General features: G+C 37.1%; 2 protein-coding genes across 2 annotated transcripts; one reads left to right on the plus strand and one right to left on the minus strand.

Annotated features, from left to right (window-relative positions):
- The first annotated feature begins 983 nt into the window (after window positions 1–983).
- LOC139962830 (uncharacterized) lies at window positions 984–10,155 on the plus strand. The gene is made up of 7 exons (XM_071963188.1): window positions 984–1,110; window positions 2,623–2,744; window positions 3,559–3,623; window positions 4,385–4,422; window positions 4,914–4,993; window positions 6,598–6,660; window positions 8,067–10,155. The coding sequence occupies exons 1-7, from the start codon at window positions 1,056–1,058 to the stop codon at window positions 8,169–8,171; spliced, it is 528 nt and encodes a 175-aa protein (XP_071819289.1). The 5' UTR covers window positions 984–1,055; the 3' UTR covers window positions 8,172–10,155.
- A 3,131-nt stretch (window positions 10,156–13,286) lies between these two features.
- Window positions 13,287–17,264, minus strand: LOC139963029 (uncharacterized). Its single transcript, XM_071963490.1, has 4 exons — window positions 17,114–17,264; window positions 15,509–15,783; window positions 14,860–14,995; window positions 13,287–14,251 (listed from the first exon to the last, which is right to left on the minus strand). Exons 2-4 carry the CDS (start codon window positions 15,763–15,765, stop codon window positions 13,730–13,732), a joined length of 915 nt encoding a protein of 304 aa, XP_071819591.1. The 5' UTR covers window positions 15,766–15,783; window positions 17,114–17,264; the 3' UTR covers window positions 13,287–13,729.
- Window positions 17,265–18,640: the final 1,376 nt, after the last annotated feature.

The raw sequence follows: 18,640 nt of genomic DNA on the forward strand, positions 1-18,640 counted from the left end.
TGACATCGGCAGGGAGTGTACAGAAACTAAACAAATTGTTGTCAAAGTTTGATACTCTGACATCATCGTCATCGTCATCATTTTCATCATCATCATCAGCATTATAACAACTACATTACATGTTTTAAGCAGTGACACACTCTTCAGTTTCATTTCCATTTTTACAAGAGATATTTGGAAATTGCATTAGATTAACTAAAGCCTAACTTGCTACTAACCGTAAAGCAAACCGTGCAATATCATGCCGTACTTTTTAATAAAGTGGTAAGAATTTCAGTTAACCTATTTTCAATAGATCCATGGCTCCATGCTATTTCCATCCTGGAGGTTAGATCAAATAGTGGGTTGTCTCCACCCGTTCTCGGTCTCATTTCTCATTACCGACATCCGGACATTCGAGTTCAAATAACGTGGTTCGCGGATGACGTGCACATTAGACATGTCTTTTACAAGAAAGCACCTTCTTTGCTGTTACAATGAACAATGAATGACTAACGCACCTAACCCTAACCATAACTACAGTAAGAAAGAATACGAAAATGGCGGCGCACTTCGTTATTTGCATTTGTGCAATGTGTATGTGATAGTAGAGTCCATCCTGAATTAGCTGGAATAACAACTTGAACTTATTTGTATCATGATGTAAGGTTTATCACATGTTCCCAAACAGTAAAGCATCACGACATAAATACAAAGAAGAATAATCTTTTATTCAGACTCCGCTAGAGTCTGAAGCCATTACTTGCTCTTGCCGTTTTTTCTTGTCGTATTTTCAATGTAGTATATCTAAGTATATTTACATAGTTATCTGTTTCAAACTTTTTGTTTCAAATATGAGTATTTCTACATTTTATATATTTTTATTAAATATAATCAACACTACAACTTGGGATGAATCTATGCGATGTTGCAGGCGAAAAGATTGTGACATATTTTCACCTTCAGTATTTCAGTTTTTACCCATATGGCGTGCCATACACCCGTAGGCCCTATTACTATACTACTGATACTTTCTAATCGAGTAATGTAAACAAACATCTACCAGTGCTGCGAAGATGGCAGTTACAAAAATATGGGTCGTTCTCTATCGCTTTGATCAAGATATTGAAGGTAATTGCTAACATTACGGTTGTTAATTTAGTCTGATTGTCTCTTTGAAAGACTACAAGATTTGTATTTTCTTGCAGATTCAGTCGGATCTTTTCATAACACCATTACACCTACAAGTTACAGTGCTGGCTAGGCTATTAACTAGAACGTTAGTATGCAAGCTAGTTATACTATTAGTATCCAAATGTATCAAGCAGTAGGTTTACAGCCTTAAACTATGCCCTTGGCATTGCCTTCTTTGGTCACAGGCAAACGGTTAGCAGTGTAACACAACTAGCCTAGTAGCATAGTGTGTACCATTATGACGTACTTGAGACTTTGAAGTGGAAAATGTTAAGGATTGTCAATTAAATTTCTGTATTTTGTAAATATCCAGCAATTGCAATGTCTTACACTGTTACAGTAGCTACAAACACAATATATTATATGTAACTTGTAAGGCTAATAGTGGTGCAGTTTAAATACCTGGTCAATTACTGTAGTGTAACCTACGAGTATGACACACATATAACAAGTAGGTCTAGGGTTGGTTTCTTCGCGACATGAAGAGCGTTAGTGTCATGGTAATAACAAGAATGCAAGGATAAGATGTATCCTAGCATCTAGATGCCTAGTCCACTCATTTCCCAACTCCTCATCTGTACGACCACTTTAGGGTATATGTCATGGAATTAGATTCTTATAAATATATATAAACATGAATAAAAAGTACAATATTGTGTTGACTACTGGGAATATGATGGCAACAGGGTCTCTAGTAGAAAGCACTGGATGCCGATGTCAGCAATTCCAGATAAATTTTTGGTAACTTAATGAGTCGACTGGCATCCAAAGTGGTCCTTTACTAATACTACAGTTTTTCCACGTTATTGTTTGACCGCACTTTCGTGACACCAGATAACACACTTCACGTTGGGTTTACCATTTGATGCTATGGTAAAATCATGAAATTTCTATACTCGTGCCATTATACTAGAAACCATGGGATAGTGACAGTCCATCATGAATATGAGATCAGTTATGGCCAGTGTTGTGGTAGCATAGAACTGGATACTAGGCAAATGAAACATGGTCATACAGCAATAGAGGGTACATAGGTATTGAAACTGAATAAAAGGGTGCAAACATACAGTTTAATAATATTAATTAATAATAATAAACAGCAGTTAAGTTTACACCGCTTAAGCAACCACAAATGTGGGAACAAACCCACAGGGCTTATGGATTACAACTTACACATCGGGTAGCTTCCAACTCAATAGTTTAACTCAAATTTGGAATCTTTTCAATTTTAAAAAGTCATTTCAGATGGGAAAACTGTAGGTTGCTCTTGGATGAAACACCAACCTTATTATGACCCGGCCGGGTATCGAACCCGGAACCTCCCCATTGCTAAGACTCATTGCATCAAATGCCACCGCCTTTATCTACTTTACCACAGCACCGGTTTATGAAAACCAATATTTTTTAATATGTTTTCCCTATTATTGACTAACATTTTGATTTCCTTAGGTAAAACTGGACCTGCCAAAGGGCCTTTTGCAATAGAACTGCCCAGAGAAGCATCCACAATAGAGGCTCAGAATGCATTAAGACGACAACTGAAAATCAAAGATAAGAAACTTGTACTGAAGGTAAAGATGACCGTTGCTCTATTGTTCTATGAAACACAGATTGATAATTAATCATGATCCTGTTCATTATATATGAACCTAGATCACTTACTAGCCAGATTTACTGCAATTTCTACAAGCATGTAAACAAATAGGTCTGCATGTGTTCCACAGTTAGTGGGATTATCCAGTGCATTATGCATTAAACAGTAACTACTATTGGAATGGTGATAAATTCTCCAAAGGTATTGTCTTGCAAAAACTTTATGACCTGAATAAAGCCTCAACCAGATCACCTGGGTTTGACTTTGAGTCGGGCTACCTCTTACAGTATGAAATCACCTTGGAAGTTCACAAGTCCGCTAGGTTTGATATAACAGTTCATTGGTTTGTAGGAGATGATTCAGTAAGGAGGTTGTTTATTGTGTAACTTTGCTCAATGTATTATGCCTTTGGACAATGCTGTGCATGATGAATTCTTTGTTTGCATAATTACTGGACTGAGGGGTGCTCATCAGATAATGCCTCTGAGCTTCTATTTCACTGTTGTGAACGTTCCTCAAATTTGCGATGTGAACAAGGTATCAATGTGAAGCTTGATGTAATGAACATTATTTACAGTGAGAGGTTAAATAGTCTTTCACTTCAACACTTTGCATACAAATATTTGCCTTGCTTATATAATAACTGTTGTAAGTTTGTAACTCTTTGGCAAAACTGAGGTGATAATACCTTACAATGTATCGCCACAGGCCCATTGCCCACAACAACGTTACTCACTTCACATTTTATCATTTGAGATTACTTTATGTGTAATTTTTACTTTGTTTTCCAGTTGAGAAATCATCGAAAGTCTTTGATTCCAATCAATTGCCATATTTTGCAGAACACTAAGTTCCAGTAAGTACACTCCTAAGTGAATCCTTGGTCCCTTTGTGCCGTCCCTCATTCTGGAGTTTTTTACATATAGACAATCATTGTAAAAAACTCCATTGATAGTTTACATTCAGTAGTAAGAAAAGTACTTGTTTCCACATTCCCAGAAATGATATTGTAGCATAGCCACCAAACTGTAGAAAGTGCTGATCTTATTGGTATGCTGTTCTTGTGCTAGTCTTATTGGTATACTGGTCCTGTGCTAGTCTTAGTGATATGCTGTTCTTGTGCTAGTCTTATTGGTATGCTGGTCTTGTGCTAGTCTTATTGGTATGCTAGTCTTGTCCTAGTCTTATTGGTATGCTGGTCTTGTGCTAGTCTTATTGGTATGTAGGTCTTGTGCTAGTCTTATTGGTGTGCTGGTCTTTTGCGAGTCTTATTGGTGTTTTGCTAATCTTATTGGTATGCTGGTCTTTTGCTAGTCTTATTGGTGTGCTGGTCCTTTTGCTAGTCTTATTGGTACAGTATGCTGATCATATTTAAAGTTTGAAGTCTAAAGTAGAAAGGGAAGTCTAAAAAGTGATGTTTTTAGTAAATGTATACATGTAAGTTTTATTTCAGACTAGGTGTTGCCTATGGGCAGAACATTGGTCATCAAAACGGGAAGCAAACTATTGTGTTGCACTGTAAAACAGATTATGTTTTTTTGAAGGTTTCTATATAAATAACTTACTTAAATGTTTGAGGAAATATTACTAAACATTACCTGTGCTTTCTATTTACAGACCATACACATTGGAGGTCGTGAAGAGGTTTCAAAATGGTAAATTACTTTCAATTTTACTAAACAAAAGCAAGACTTGGGTTGATAAGATGTATATATTCATTAGAATTGTATCCATGGTTGGATGGGATTTAACAAATATTTAAAACAACTGGAACAGAAATTGTGGCAGCAAATATGTGTAGTCTCACTTGTAGACTTTATTAGACTGGGTATACCTGTGATGGTGTCATCATCAAATAGTCTTAAATTACCACCATAGTCATACTTCATTAATGCACATTACAAAACATTAGGAATGGAAGTTGAGGAGTGCGTCTTTAACCCATCCGTACCTCCAAATTTACCCACTCCTCCTGTCACTCATCTTTCAGCCTCATTCCTATCATCCATCCTCCATCCATCCTCCTATCATCCATCCTCCAACCTTGGTCTGTTTGCTGATCTCCCAACATTGATTTTCTCTGACTAATATGTGTGTCATAATGATGTCTTTCTGGTTTAATCTGTATTCCTCCTCTTCGTTGTAGTGAAACCGGTACAGAGGTCTGTTCCATCCAATGGGTACAATGACATGATCAAACAAAGACTCGAGATCTTGCTAAAGCGAGTAAGTCATTGTATTTCAACATTACCTCGCAGATATTAATATAATACTGTATTAAAAGGATGAATTTACCATGGACTGATTTAAATAACACGTAGTATTCTGATGCAAGGATATGTCAAAAAATGTGAAAAGTGTAAAAGACAATACCCATTAAAGTGGGTGACATGATTATTTTACCAAATTGCTAGAATATCTCTTCTGCTGGCTAGTTAACTAATTTACAGTATATATAGTTAAAAGGATATTCCAGGGTGAATTTACTGTGGACTGATTATTGATGCAAAAATCTCAATTAATGAAAAGTGAAAACAATAACCCTTCATGGCAGCAACGTGATTACTTTGTTATATTCCTTCTACTGAGATTTGAGTAAACATGTACAGTACAACTGTACAAAGGAAACACAGCTCTATGATTGGCTACTGAAAGAAAGACTATATAGATGATTTATTCATTTCACTATTCCAATATTGCTTGTTGGTGTGGAATCAGCAGATTCAAGTCGGTTTGCTATCTGAATCTATTGCAAACTATAATCTTGAAATTGTGGAAGTATATTAATATTGTGATTATTATTATTATGTAAGATCTGAAGGAAATTGAATAAAAACGACATTTCATGCAGAAGCTGAAAATCAAGTTCTGACAATCACTGTACATAGTACTATGGGAAGATGAATGCTACTTTCCCTGCACAGACCAGTGTTTTTGACAAAAACTCCAAATTCCTGCAAAGCTTCTGCAGATGATATTGCATATATCTTTTGAAAGTTATAATTGATCTCATACCCTTTCATTATATTTTAAACTGTGCATAATTACTGTAGATTTGCCTATGGTGTACCATTTTATGTGAAATATGGTTTGTTAGCAAAATGAAGGAAATTTGTATTTTCTGTACATATTGTAGGCGGCTGTCTTTGTTTCAACAAGATGAGCCTTACCACAGTGTTATTTTGTGATGGTGCATGCTTTACTGTTTAAATACACTGATTGCATTGCCATTAAATTAGGATCCTGAGACTATTTTCCAGGAATAAGAATAGCCAAGACCAGATTACTGACTTATTCCGGCCCAACAGTGGACTTGTACATTACTGGCACTAACTCAGGCCATTCTGTTTAAGAATAAGTTATTAAGTGTAGGAGTACTACTAAACGAATGCCTAACATATTCCTGTCTTGTGAAACTTTGTTATGACCATTGACCAAATATGATCAGAAAAGAGAAGGCATCTTTAGTCATTATCAACTCTGTGAGTGTAGATTAGTAGATTAATTCAGATTAGTAGATTAATTCAGTCTAATCTAGTCACTGCAAATGCAGTCACTTCTTCTGGCAAGTAAACTGACTTCATTTAACTAATATAGATTAATTCAGATTAACTCAGATTAGTAGATTAATTCAGTCTAATCTAGTCACTGCAAATGCTGTCACTTCTTCTGGCAAGTTAACTGACTTCATTTAACTAATATAGTTGCTTTATGTGACTCAATGAGTTAACTTCAGTTTTAAAGATGTTGAATATTGTGTTTATGCTTGTGCATACTTCAAACTAAACCTAAAACCACATCTGCCACTGTATTTGTTTCTTCCTCCTCAGATTGAAGCATTAGAAGAGATTGTTCCTGAGATGAAACAGAACAGAGGGAAAAAGATGCAGAAGGTACAGTAGCTATCCTTTTTAGTTCTTTGTTCATAAAACAATTAACACAGTTGGATGTTGATGGTAATGTTAAGTTCCCTGACGAGCAATAAAATCAAAACTATCTTTTCTTTGTTGCATTAGTGTAAAATAGATTCACTGGACGACAAATCTGAAACCTTAGCCTTGAAGTTTGACACTTTCTTTGCAGATGTGTGTAGCCTTGGCTCACCATAATTTGCAAGCAATATACTGTACTTCGGTAGAAATTGTTAACATAAAGGCCCGGTCACACTACAGCGATATTTTATCGGAATACGGTCCGATATTTCCGATTTTAGGCCGAAGAGTGAGGTTTGTGGTAGTGAATGTAATGAATGCAGTGGAATATTCGAATACCTATTCCAAATCTGAGGGGTTCTGGAACGGACTACATTCTGAAGTGACGTCACATCGAAAAACGATAAAAATCGGAAGAGAAATCGGATAGCTATCCGATAAAAGGAAACGGAGTCAATATCAAAAGTTAGGAAAGGGCTATTCTACATCGGAATGGCTCAACAGATAGCAAATCAGGTCCTTTATCACTGTGGCTAGAAGACCCGAACGAAAAACAGGCTGTTTCGATTCCTCCGGGAAAATCGGATAGTTTCGATAAAAAATCGGTATAGTGTGACCGGGCCTTTAAACATTTAGTCTATGTACCTGTTCATTGCTTTCATTTGGTCGTCAGTAAGAAAGATATCCCATTAGTTTTCTGCACCATGATTTGTTAGATATCAGAGATAAAAGTTTGGTGAACTATTTCATTAAAACAAGTTGATATTATGATGGAATGCTCTTCAGCAACCCAATCTGATAGGATAACAACTGAAAGGTTATCCCAAAGCCTTTGTCACTTGTTTTAGAAGGTCCTAAGAGTTGATATCAATCTTAATGTTGGCAGATTACTATAGTCGACCAGATGATTCGTATCAGATAACTACTGTGGTGTTTATAGGAAGAAATTACATTTTGTAATTAAGAAATCAATAGAACATCAGAAAAGTCACAAAGGTTAAATACAGTATAATTGATTGGTTTGTCATCTCAAAATGATTTGTGATTTTGTTGGTGAGGAAAGAAGACAGCATCCACACCCTTTCTGTAGTACTTCTTGTTAAATTTGGCCCAGGCCTTTGGAAATAACTATGGTGTGGAATTTCAAAAAAACAGAAGGCCTTTGAACAGATTTTCTCTCTTGATGTTTCCTTGTGATTATCATAACTGATTAAGAAATGTGCAGACAAATTCTCTTCTCAAATCTCAGTATTGTTAAGGTATTATGCTGTATCATTTATGGAGGATAATGATTTGAAGTCATTCATAAATCAAACCAATTCTTTCAGTTCTGTTAATATGTCTTTAATTCTTCTTCTTATCAACAGGAGATGGAGGGAATTGATGTTAACTTACAATTTATCGGACAACGAATTAGAGAATCAGAAAACCATAAATGGCAGGGAATGTTCACCAAGCATCCTCTTTGGTAGTAAGAGTAGCAACTAAATTTAAGCCGACTATTATCATCATCATCTGAAGTCAGTACATTCTCAAGACTCAATTGGTCATACAAGCGACATGATATGACTGTCCAGTACTTCTATGTGAGTACTTGTCCTTCAAGACAAGTGGAATTTTACATATTAACAGCTTTCAAGACAAATTTCCAAGGTACATAATCTTTATAGGACAACATGCACACTGTGGCTGACAGAAAGATTCTTGAGTATGTCATAACATGGAGTGATGTAATATCATTGTTACGTTTGGTTAACTCCAAATCTGTTCGCATCTTATGCATGTAAGATTCTCTTTAATTGTGGTGCTTTGATAATTATGAACGAGGAAGGCAAAAGGTCAGATAGGTTAAAGGTTATTTATTTCTTGCTGTTAAAAACCTTTGATTTAAAGCTATTTTCCCTTCTTGAGATTTTGAATTAAATTGTGTGAGAAATTAGATGTATTCTATTAGCATGTGTTAACCTTCGAGTTACATCAAAAGTCACTGCCAAGCGTTGGTTCTCAAACTGAGATGTCATGATAGCACATTCCTGAGAAGTCTGTGGAACGCTGAATAATATGGACTGAAAGGAAGTTTATACTAGTGTGTTAATTTTTGTGTGCATGTGACTATACCTATCAACCATGGTGGTGCAATGAATCAACCACTTTAACAAGGAAATGTTTGATTACGGAACACCCCCTCCCCCTAGAAAAGGAGGAGAGAAACAATAACACCTCTAATGGATAACTTTAGGAACGAAATTTAGTTTGATATGCTACTTACCAGTGAAACCAATGTCCATCAATGCATGATACATTACAATACCACTGTTAGTTTTTGAACTTTGACCTTTACACAGGGGACACTTCAGTAAAAGTGGCTGGTTTACACAGACTATTAGATCAACTCCTCAGAAGCAGCAGTACCACTGCTAGGCTTTATGACATGAAATTACTTCATTATAATGGTGTTTGCTCTCATGCATGGCTGCTCTATGGTGTATCTAAAATGGGGAGTGGGGGGAGGGGGAGGGGGATGCTTTGGATGACTAAGCTGTAATTGATAAAACAATAGATTTATATTAAATTAGGCTTGACTGAAGATCCGATGTCACCATTGATTTAGCTCTAAGGGGTTATTCCAAACAATTATTGTTTAAAAGTGAATATCTTGCAAAGGGGAATCTATGTAGAGAAATTTTATATATTGGGAGTTCTTGGACTATGACATAACAACCATGAATATCCTTTGTTTAGCAAGACAGAACAACTCAAATGACGTGATAGTTGTATTTCCCTTTTTGGATTATTTGAGAAATGCTACTTAGGTTGTTTTCATTTTTGGTTACTTGACGTATGCAGGCAAGTAACCTATGCATTCAAGTTGGAGTGTGTGTGTATTTGACATCCTAGCTTGTAAACACATTTCTCAAGTTAGGTAAAATGTGCAGTTCTCATATTTGGAATGTGGCTTTCCCATAATTAGAACAAAAAACCCTATTTCTTTGGGCGGAGGTCAATGGTCGTTTGGGGTCGGCAGAGGGCAAAATGTGAAAATGTCAAAAAATGCTGTATCTCCAGAACCTGAATATTACAGGAGCTCATTTATACATGGTAGAATAGCTTTATGTAGTGTAAAGTTGTTGCACAATTTGGTGTAGGTCAGAGTTCATTTCAGGTCATCAGAGGTCAAACCCTGAACACCTTGTAAGCACAATATCTCAAGATAGGAAACTTTACGAGATCTCATTTTTGACATATATATTAGTGTTTTATGTTTTATGTTTTGTGAACCTTGTGTATTGTTATGACATTAGTACTGTTTATTTTAGTAGAAGTGCTATACCTTCTTACTTATATATTTAAAACTATTTGAATTGTTTATAGTTGTAAGTTATTTATTTCTGTACTACATGTATTTGTACATAATAGTAAAATAGATTTACTAAATGTTTAAAATAAAACCGACAATGAGGTATGTTTGTCATCATTTGAAATTATAATTGTCTCATAGTCTTGTTATTTCCCTTTTGAATAAATTATGTTGTAAGGATTAGTGCAATGGTAAAAGATTTTGAAAACTTGAACATTAGTAAAGTTGATGCTCGGAGAGGTTGGGATTGATCAATGGTATATCGCCATCTACTTTCCATTTTAGGTCGAATCACTGTTGATAGGTAGCAGTTTGATGCAAATGGTTTCTCTGTGATAAGTTGAGAAAAAAAGGCTTTCTGGGACTCATGGCCCCCACTTCCTATCATCATTCGAGAGAAATGGTTTAGTTGGAAGATGTTTGCATTCAGACTGGGAAGAATTGGACAACTACTAGAAGTTTAACCCCCTCACCCTACCCTTTAAAAAATCCCTCAGACAAAGTATTTATTAACAAAACCTCGGAAATAAGTCTAAACTTATATCAAAACCTATGCCTCACGATACGCCCCCATACATTATAGTACACATGACATCACCACCCCCTTATTAAAAAATACTTCATCCTAATCTGGCACTCTTGCACAGATATTATTGTAGTTAATAGATATTATTAGCACAGCACTGTCTTTACAGTAACTTAAACCTAAATATGTCTCAGAATGCACCCTTTTGATGGTTAAAATTTTAATTTTTCCCTGGGGATGGGCCGAGACCCCTCTACATAGGAGTCGAGTTCGCAGCCCTTTATAACATCCTTCGTTCGACTCTGGCCCTTCCACAAAAGTTTAGCCGCTACCTTAACCAGTTGAGGGATGGTTTGAAGTTAAGGCCCATCTCTGAAATTCTGTGAACGCCACTGGGGAGGATGGCTACTCATGGAATCGGCATTGTTGCTCAAAACTGTTCTTAACAAAAACTTAAATGGGTAACTATTTTGATGATTCTTACAATGTATTTTTATTGTGCATATAGCGAATAGCTAATTACAGAGACGTGTCTACGGAATGAGGTTTTCGTAGGATCAGGAAGTAAGTTTCCGTGTACCACATTTCTAGAGCTAATCCTCCATCATGTGGGTTTTGACTTGCAGGAAACGAAAAAGAAAATGGGGGGGGGGGGGATGGGTTGGTTTGTTTGCAAAATGAGGACATGCACACCAAGTAATGCTAAAATGTCGACATTTTTATATTTTCTTCTGGAAACTTAATTTTGCAAAAAAGAAAATGAAAACAAGAAGTTTATAAACATTCTAAAAAATATAATTCATAACACGTTAATTATCATTACAAAAGAAATAATTTCTCATTATTTAAGAAGTAGTAAATATACCTATAAATAGACTGGCTAGATATAACATGTATTATACATAATAATCATAATATATTTGGTAGTGATCTATTCATGGCAGTCAATTGTAGTTATTGTAGGAACAAAACAGAACACGCTTTTAGATCTTCATGTGAATGGTTTTCTTTATTATTCTTTTATTCACCTGATAAAGATTGTCATATTTTTTACAGGAATCAAAAGGAAATATACGGTTACTTAGTAGCGTTTGTACAAGAAGATATGTAGACCTACATGTCACTGGAGTGATATGGCGCGCCGTTTGTGACAAAATCAGGTGAATGTGTAGAGGACTCACTTTTATTAAATTGGAAGTGCGTCCTCATTTTCAGAAGATTAATTACGCTCAATAATAACTTCATCAATGTCATAACTTATACTGGGTCAAGAGACGTTGAGTGACGTACTTTTATATTTCATTATATAATTTACCGCCTAATACACTACAGTCCTTTTTGCGCTAGGTCTCCGTCTCGTACGAACCCTACAGACAGGCTCCAATAAAAAATCCAAACACAAATTCCACAATCGAAATCCTAATCCATAAAAACAGTATAATTCGCCCGGAAACGTGGGCAACACGTATCCGATTTGATATGGAATAAAAGTAGGGAAAAACAATAAAGGTTTTCCGTTCAAGCGTAAATTCGTCGTAAAATATGTAATCGTTGTCGAGTCGCTGAATATCATAATCCAAGTCGTAGTCGTAAGTAGCTATATATCCTTTCACTGTGTGAAAGATTTCGCTTATCGTTTGTCAGGAATAAAACTATCCATTGTTTTATCGAAACCAATGTCTCTTGACCCAGTATGAGTCATGACATTGATGAAGTTATTATTGAGCGTAATTAATCTTCTGAAAATGAGGACGCACTTCCAATTGAATAAAAGTGAAGTCCTCTACTAATGTGTAGAATATAACACGTGTAACATACCTAAATAAATATATGCATGATACACGGTGTAATTCAGACAAGAGGAATCAGAGCAGTGGCGTCGCTAAGGGGGGGGGGGGGGGTGGGGTGTGATGGAGGGGGAGGGGGAAAATGCCCCCTCCTCCCTCAAACAAAAATCGTGCCCAACGGATGCGATTTGCATTGTTAATAAAATTACTCAAACATTTTTTTTTTTACAAAGGACGAAACGTATTATGTTCTGCAGTAAAAACGTCTTTCCACCTACCATCACAATAACCAGTTGTTTTCTCACTAACAAGGTCTCAGAGGCCCCGGCGGGATTTGCTAGTGCTTAAACTTCACTACTACCTTGCATGTATTTCAATTTTCATCACTCTTATTAAAAAAAACTATCAAAGCAAAAGGGTTTATTTCCATTTTTTGTATAAACTTTTTGAAACGCCTCATTTAAAAACATAAATATCATACATAATAAGCACAAAAATTCTTGAACATAAAGTTACTTCAAGTTGCAAAATATATCACCAGATTGCAGCTAAGGACCCTCAATTAATAACAAATACCTCAAAGGGGAGGGAGACTCCCTATCCCTTAGACACCTTCCCAGGACGGCATTCACAAATACACAATCCCCTAATTCAGTGCTGTGCCGCCCCCAGATTGAAATGTCTGGCGACGCCACTGAATCAGCACCGGACTAAGAAGCATCAATGGCGTGTAAAAGATTAAAATGCGATATGGTATGAGGAGGATTAATTCTAAAAAAAAAAAACAACGATTAAGGTAGGGATTCGTAACTTTATGGAACGGCGTCCTAGGCCCGGAGCAGTGGCCCTACTGAATTAAAAAAAAATCCCGACTGAACGCCTTAATCCCCCTGCCTGCAGATAGATGTCTGCGTAAGGGGGGGGGGGGCGGAGGGGTAGACGCCAATGAGAAGAATGCCCAATGCTGACAGTATAAAACAAGATTACATTATCATTTATCACATTGGCAGAAATTTGGCAAAATGGATGACGAGATGGAAAATATGATTTCAGAAGTAAATGTCACTATAGGACAAGCGTTGAATTTTCCTAGACAAAGAAAACTTCACAATGTGCCCTTCGCGCCTTATATACTACAAAAGAAAAGATATATGAAGTAAAATGATGATACCACTGTTGTTTGACACTTAACCGTTCTAACAAGTTATTCAGAAAATAAACCGAGAAGGATTAAACATTGAATATTTTTTTAAGCTATAAATCTTACAAAGAAGTTTGCGGTTTGCTATTACGGATTAGAGTTCAGCTAAGGTGATAAGATGCTGCCTAACTTGATGGTGTCGTTGAAACACGATAGAATTAAGTTGGACTGTTAGAAATGTTGGTTGTCGTACGGCGAGACGTAGAAGAATCGTGTCCAGTTGTAGAGGATGATGGCGGTGTTTGGGAATTGGCAGAACTCAATTGAGTAGTTGAACGTCGTGATGTGAATCGTGGGTTCGTCGTTGAGTAAAACGGAGACGAAGATGGGGTGTATGTAGAACTACGTGGTGTAAGGGTATGACCGGATGTCGACGATGCTTCCGATGTGGTACGGACTGTTAAAGTACGTGTTGTTGGCGTTGTGGGGACGTTTGATGTACTCACCGTAGATTGCGTGGGCGTAGTAACGAGCATGGGTCCACCCTCATCTTGACAGCAAGTACAATAAGGAACATTGATATTTCGAATCACGAGCTGACACTCACCAGTTGCACATGACTGTACAGCAACAGCAAGAACCGATTGAAGTCTGTAACGTAGGCAGCAGTAACAATCGTTGTCCTGTTGCTCAAGACATGAATCAGGCGGGTGTGTTTGCTGACAACGAACAAACTGCACCTACACAACACAAAGAAATTAATGGTTTGACAATATGCAATGACCGTACATGAGCATTCTCCACACCCTATATATACCGGTATATAGGTCTTTATAGGCTTTGCCTGACTCACACCTAACTAAGACTGATGTAATTATATTCTCGTCAAATATTAATAATGCATCTTTTGGAGGGAATTTGGTAGGATTAATGAGGACAAGTGGTTGCAACGACATGAACGTCTTTGAATGTTAATTCTTATTTTATTAGGCGATGTAAATGTGGCTGAAGTTGTTCCTGTGCCTGGGAACACTTTAATTATGTGATATCTGTTTATCGTACATTCATTGTTTTTGAATTCTAGCTTATGTTGTATCCATCTTTCAACCATTTTACGTGGATAAAAACATGCAATATGAAAACAAAATGAAAAATACTTCTTTTGGGGGTGAGATGGGGTGGGGTGGGGTAGGGGGGGTGGTGGAATCTGCTGTTAGAAGTGTGGAAAGTCGATGGACTAAATGTTGAGGTATGAAGAAAAACGAACTCTCCAAAAGTTAGCAACATGGAAAGAGATATTTAAGTTCCACACGTAACCACCTGAAGTTAAAAAATAAAGTTGACTTACTATGGACAGTACTTGTAGGAGACTGGTTTGTTGACCATTTTGTTGCATTAGTGACATGTATTTCAGACGAAGTCCGTAAGTTGTTGGACAAACGACTCCCAAACCGTCTGTAACCGTAAGATCTGCCATCAAAGAACTGTTTGACAAAGAGCATATAGTTATAGTATTGTTACTTATAAATCTGGAAAATCCTCTGCCCCAACGTTTCGTAGGCAAATTTATGGTTACGAAAAAGACCGCATAAAAATATTTAGTCGATCAGCCCACCCCCACCCCCCGCTTCTCACCTCCATGAAAACTTAGGGGCTTATTCATATTAATTATAAAATGGGCATTCCATAGATGATTACGTTACAATTTCTGCATGGAGATTTTTATAAACAACATCTTTCGCATCATCCTTTCAACAACAAGGGACTGTTATGGGTTCCTGTAACAACTGATGTGCTAAATTCCTCCACTAACTGTAGCCAGTCGGATCAGTAATGCAGAACCATGGAAGTTCATGTGTGTATAAAACAGTTACAACGATTCTATTTGAAGGACCAAATACAGCCTATACCTGCACGTGCATCTTAGCCAAAGTATACCTATACGGGTATTCAGGTTACCCGTCTGGCGTTCCAAAGAATTTAGACAAATAATCTACCTAAAACGGATGCTTAGTTCTGCTTTTTGCTCATCTGTCAGTTCAATGATGGATGACGTCAATTGCGCCGAGATTCCACTCTCATCGGCGAGGACTGGTTCCGTCCTATTGGCTAATAAGTCTGTTATGTTTGATATAAGTTCATCGTCAGATGCCGCTAACTGTTGGTCTAATGTTGCGTTGAACACAAACGGATTGTCTGCAGTGACTTGAAGGATAAGAAGTACCGCCATCGTCAACTTGTACCACACGTACATCTTTAGTTGTTTGATTTTCTGCCCAAAAAAAGTTCACAAAAGTTCCGAAAAGTTGTGGGAAATTGCAGAGCAACATGTTAAATCCCTCCCCTTTAACCGTCACTGAATTACCTCAATTCTCAAGCCTCACAACCACACGACGCATCATGTCTCAGTTCTCAAGCCTCACAACCACACGTCACATCCTCTCTCAATTCTCAAGCCTCACAACCACACGTCACATCCTCTCTGAATTCTCAAGCCTCACAACCACATGTCACATCCTGTCTCAATTCTCAAGCCTCACAACTACACGTCACATCCTCTCTAAATTCTCAAGCCTCACAACCACACGTCACATCCTCTCTCAATTCTCAAGCCTCACAACCACACGTCACATCCTCTCTCAATTCTCAAGCCTCACAACGACAAGTCACACCCTCTCCTTGACATACTCTTCGCTCGTGATAAAATCAATCTCGAAAAATAAGACACTTGAAAGCATCCCCCACTAGTTTAGATATAACACATGTCATGGTACAGACACCAATGCTAAACAATGCTCGTATAGAAATAAAAATATATTCTTAAAATATAATTGTTTTTTAATATAATGTTAATGTTACACTGATGAACATTAGACATGAAAACACAACACCGACATGACGTTTTGCTAGTTTAATGCCAAACATTTGTTTCTGCTGCATCATTTGTATACATGTCAGCAAACACAAACTGGCGAACCTATTGTTTTATGTTTTTCAGCTTAAGAAACTCGACCTTGGAGAACAATTTGGAAAGTTTAACTTCTAATTTCTGAATAAACTACATCTATTTCTTCCAAAATATTAGATAAAATATTTAGTGTTACGTGAACATTACATTTATTACAGATATAATGAAAGTATCTGCCGATTTCTAATGGCATATTTGTTATCAATAATAGTATACTATATGTGTATACATTTCAGTGTCCAATCCAAGCAAAACTTGTATAAAGTTTAAAGAAAGCTCTAATTCATGTAGAGAGATATGCTAAACTGTCTGATTTAATGATGTACCTGGTTAAAGTTATGTATGGATATATATATATATATATATATATATATATATACATATATATATACTATCCTTTTAATGATTATTTTGCAACGATAAGAGTTGACAATGAAGGAGTTATTTTTCCCTCAGGTGATGAAGAGCTATCTAAACTGGAAGAATAACTCGGGTTATAGCACTGGAGAAGCAATTGCCTCTTTATTGAATTTGTAAGTTAAATATGAAGGATTATTAACATGAAGTTTAGTCTTAAATATTTGTTGCTTCACACAGTGTTCATAAATTTTAAAAAAAAAGTTATCAAACTTACCGATGCTGAATGTATCTGATTTCGGTTTTGACAAAGCCTTCAGTCGTATTCGTCTGTATAATGAGCCTAAATCCAAGCAAACTTTTTAATTTATAAATATATCGACAGTGACGTCATGGTCCTCTGTTTAGCTGATCGTATGTAACATATTAAGTGTCTCTGTTGTTATATTATAAACACCGTGTTTGACTTTAGTAAAGTTCAACCAGTTCTTGGAATGGCGTTATTATTTACTCTGAGTAAGTATTTTATTTCTCTTTACGATGTTTATCGTTTGCATAGTGCAGCGGCTACTGTAACTTACCGTTAACGTTTCCCACCATGCATCAAGCTTTTAACTGTTCTGTTGCTCATTAAGCGTTTTCAGAACAGGGGTGCCAAACAGTGGCGGAGCTAGGGGTATTGGTTGGGGGGGGGGGCAAGAATGGTCTGTAGGGGCGCTTTCGACACTATCTAAGCGGAGCGCCACCACAGGTTGGCGCGGAGCGTACAGAATTTTCTTGAGTAAAGATACTCTCTAGATCGCGAGAAATGACCCTTTCCGGGTCTTGCTATTTTGCAAATAAACGAAGAATAAATAAGTGTCATCGCCATTTTGTCAGAAAATTACACCAACAGAATGTGACAAATGTCAATAGGTAGATGAGAGCGCAATAAAAAAGTCAATAATCGCGAATAAGTAAAAAGTATTAAAAAGCTGAAAAGGGCGCCAGTAGTCCTTTTGAGTCCGTCAGGGGGGCATCCGCCCCCTGACTGTATGGACGCTCCGCCACTGGTGCTCAACATTGCTCACTTTCAAGTAAAAATATGTTCGTAATTATCAAGCGTTTCAGAACAGGGGTGCTCAACACACACGCACGCACCTACACACGTACATACACGCACACAAAATACTGAATCAAGAGAGGTCAGCGAGGGTAGAGAAAGGGTGTTTCTGTCTTGTCACTAAATGTATCTCCACTGATACGGCATCGCTTTGCGTATATAACTTAAAAAATCTTTGTAACGTTGTTTGCCTCCAAATTTGTCTAAATAACCAGGCATACCTTCCACTTACAGTCACTCTTTATGCGAAGGAACATACCCACAACAATACATATGTTTCGTAAATTTGCCATCATCGCCACTCAACAACGAATGTGGGGTTCGTATTATCGTAAGGCCCATAATCGTTCACCTCTCTCCCCCCGCTCCATGCATATTACGTCTCCCCACACCCACCCCCACCCACCCACTAATTTTTTATGCTGAGATGTGGCTATTGTTTTTAAGTGCATACCAATCCGCGAACTCAGAGTTGTTTCTTATTTACCAACGTTGACGTCACAGTCAACGTCATTGTATGCTTTCATCTCCAAACGTAGGAGGGTCGCAGAAAGTTCGCCAGTCGATGCAGTTTATTTATTAGCGATTTATATTTACAAACTAAGAAACTTCGCATTCTTTACGTCGCTTTACTAGGAAACTGAAACCATCCAGTGGATCTCATGGTTATTTTACCGCAGCCATGAGTAAGGGTGTGAAGAG

Source organism: Apostichopus japonicus, chromosome 21 (genome assembly GCF_037975245.1).
Source record: "Apostichopus japonicus isolate 1M-3 chromosome 21, ASM3797524v1, whole genome shotgun sequence".
NCBI classification, from domain to species: Eukaryota; Metazoa; Echinodermata; class Holothuroidea; order Aspidochirotida; family Stichopodidae; genus Apostichopus; species Apostichopus japonicus.

Excerpts from the sequence above, each read along its gene's own strand:
- LOC139962830 (XM_071963188.1), top strand. The coding sequence starts at position 1,056 with ATGGCAGTTACAAAAATATGGGTCGTTCTCTATCGCTTTGATCAAGAT. Across the intron at positions 1,111-2,622 it reads CTTTGATCAAGATATTGAAG|GTAAAACTGGACCTGCCAAA; the intron begins GTAATTGCTAAC and ends TGATTTCCTTAG. Across the intron at positions 4,994-6,597 it reads TCGAGATCTTGCTAAAGCGA|ATTGAAGCATTAGAAGAGAT; the intron begins GTAAGTCATTGT and ends CTTCCTCCTCAG.
- LOC139963029 (XM_071963490.1), bottom strand. The coding sequence starts at position 15,765 with ATGTACGTGTGGTACAAGTTGACGATGGCGGTACTTCTTATCCTTCAA. Across the intron at positions 14,996-15,508 it reads GAACTAAGCATCCGTTTTAG|TTCTTTGATGGCAGATCTTA; the intron begins GTAGATTATTTG and ends TTTGTCAAACAG. Across the intron at positions 14,252-14,859 it reads TCCTACAAGTACTGTCCATA|GTGCAGTTTGTTCGTTGTCA; the intron begins GTAAGTCAACTT and ends TGTGTTGTGTAG.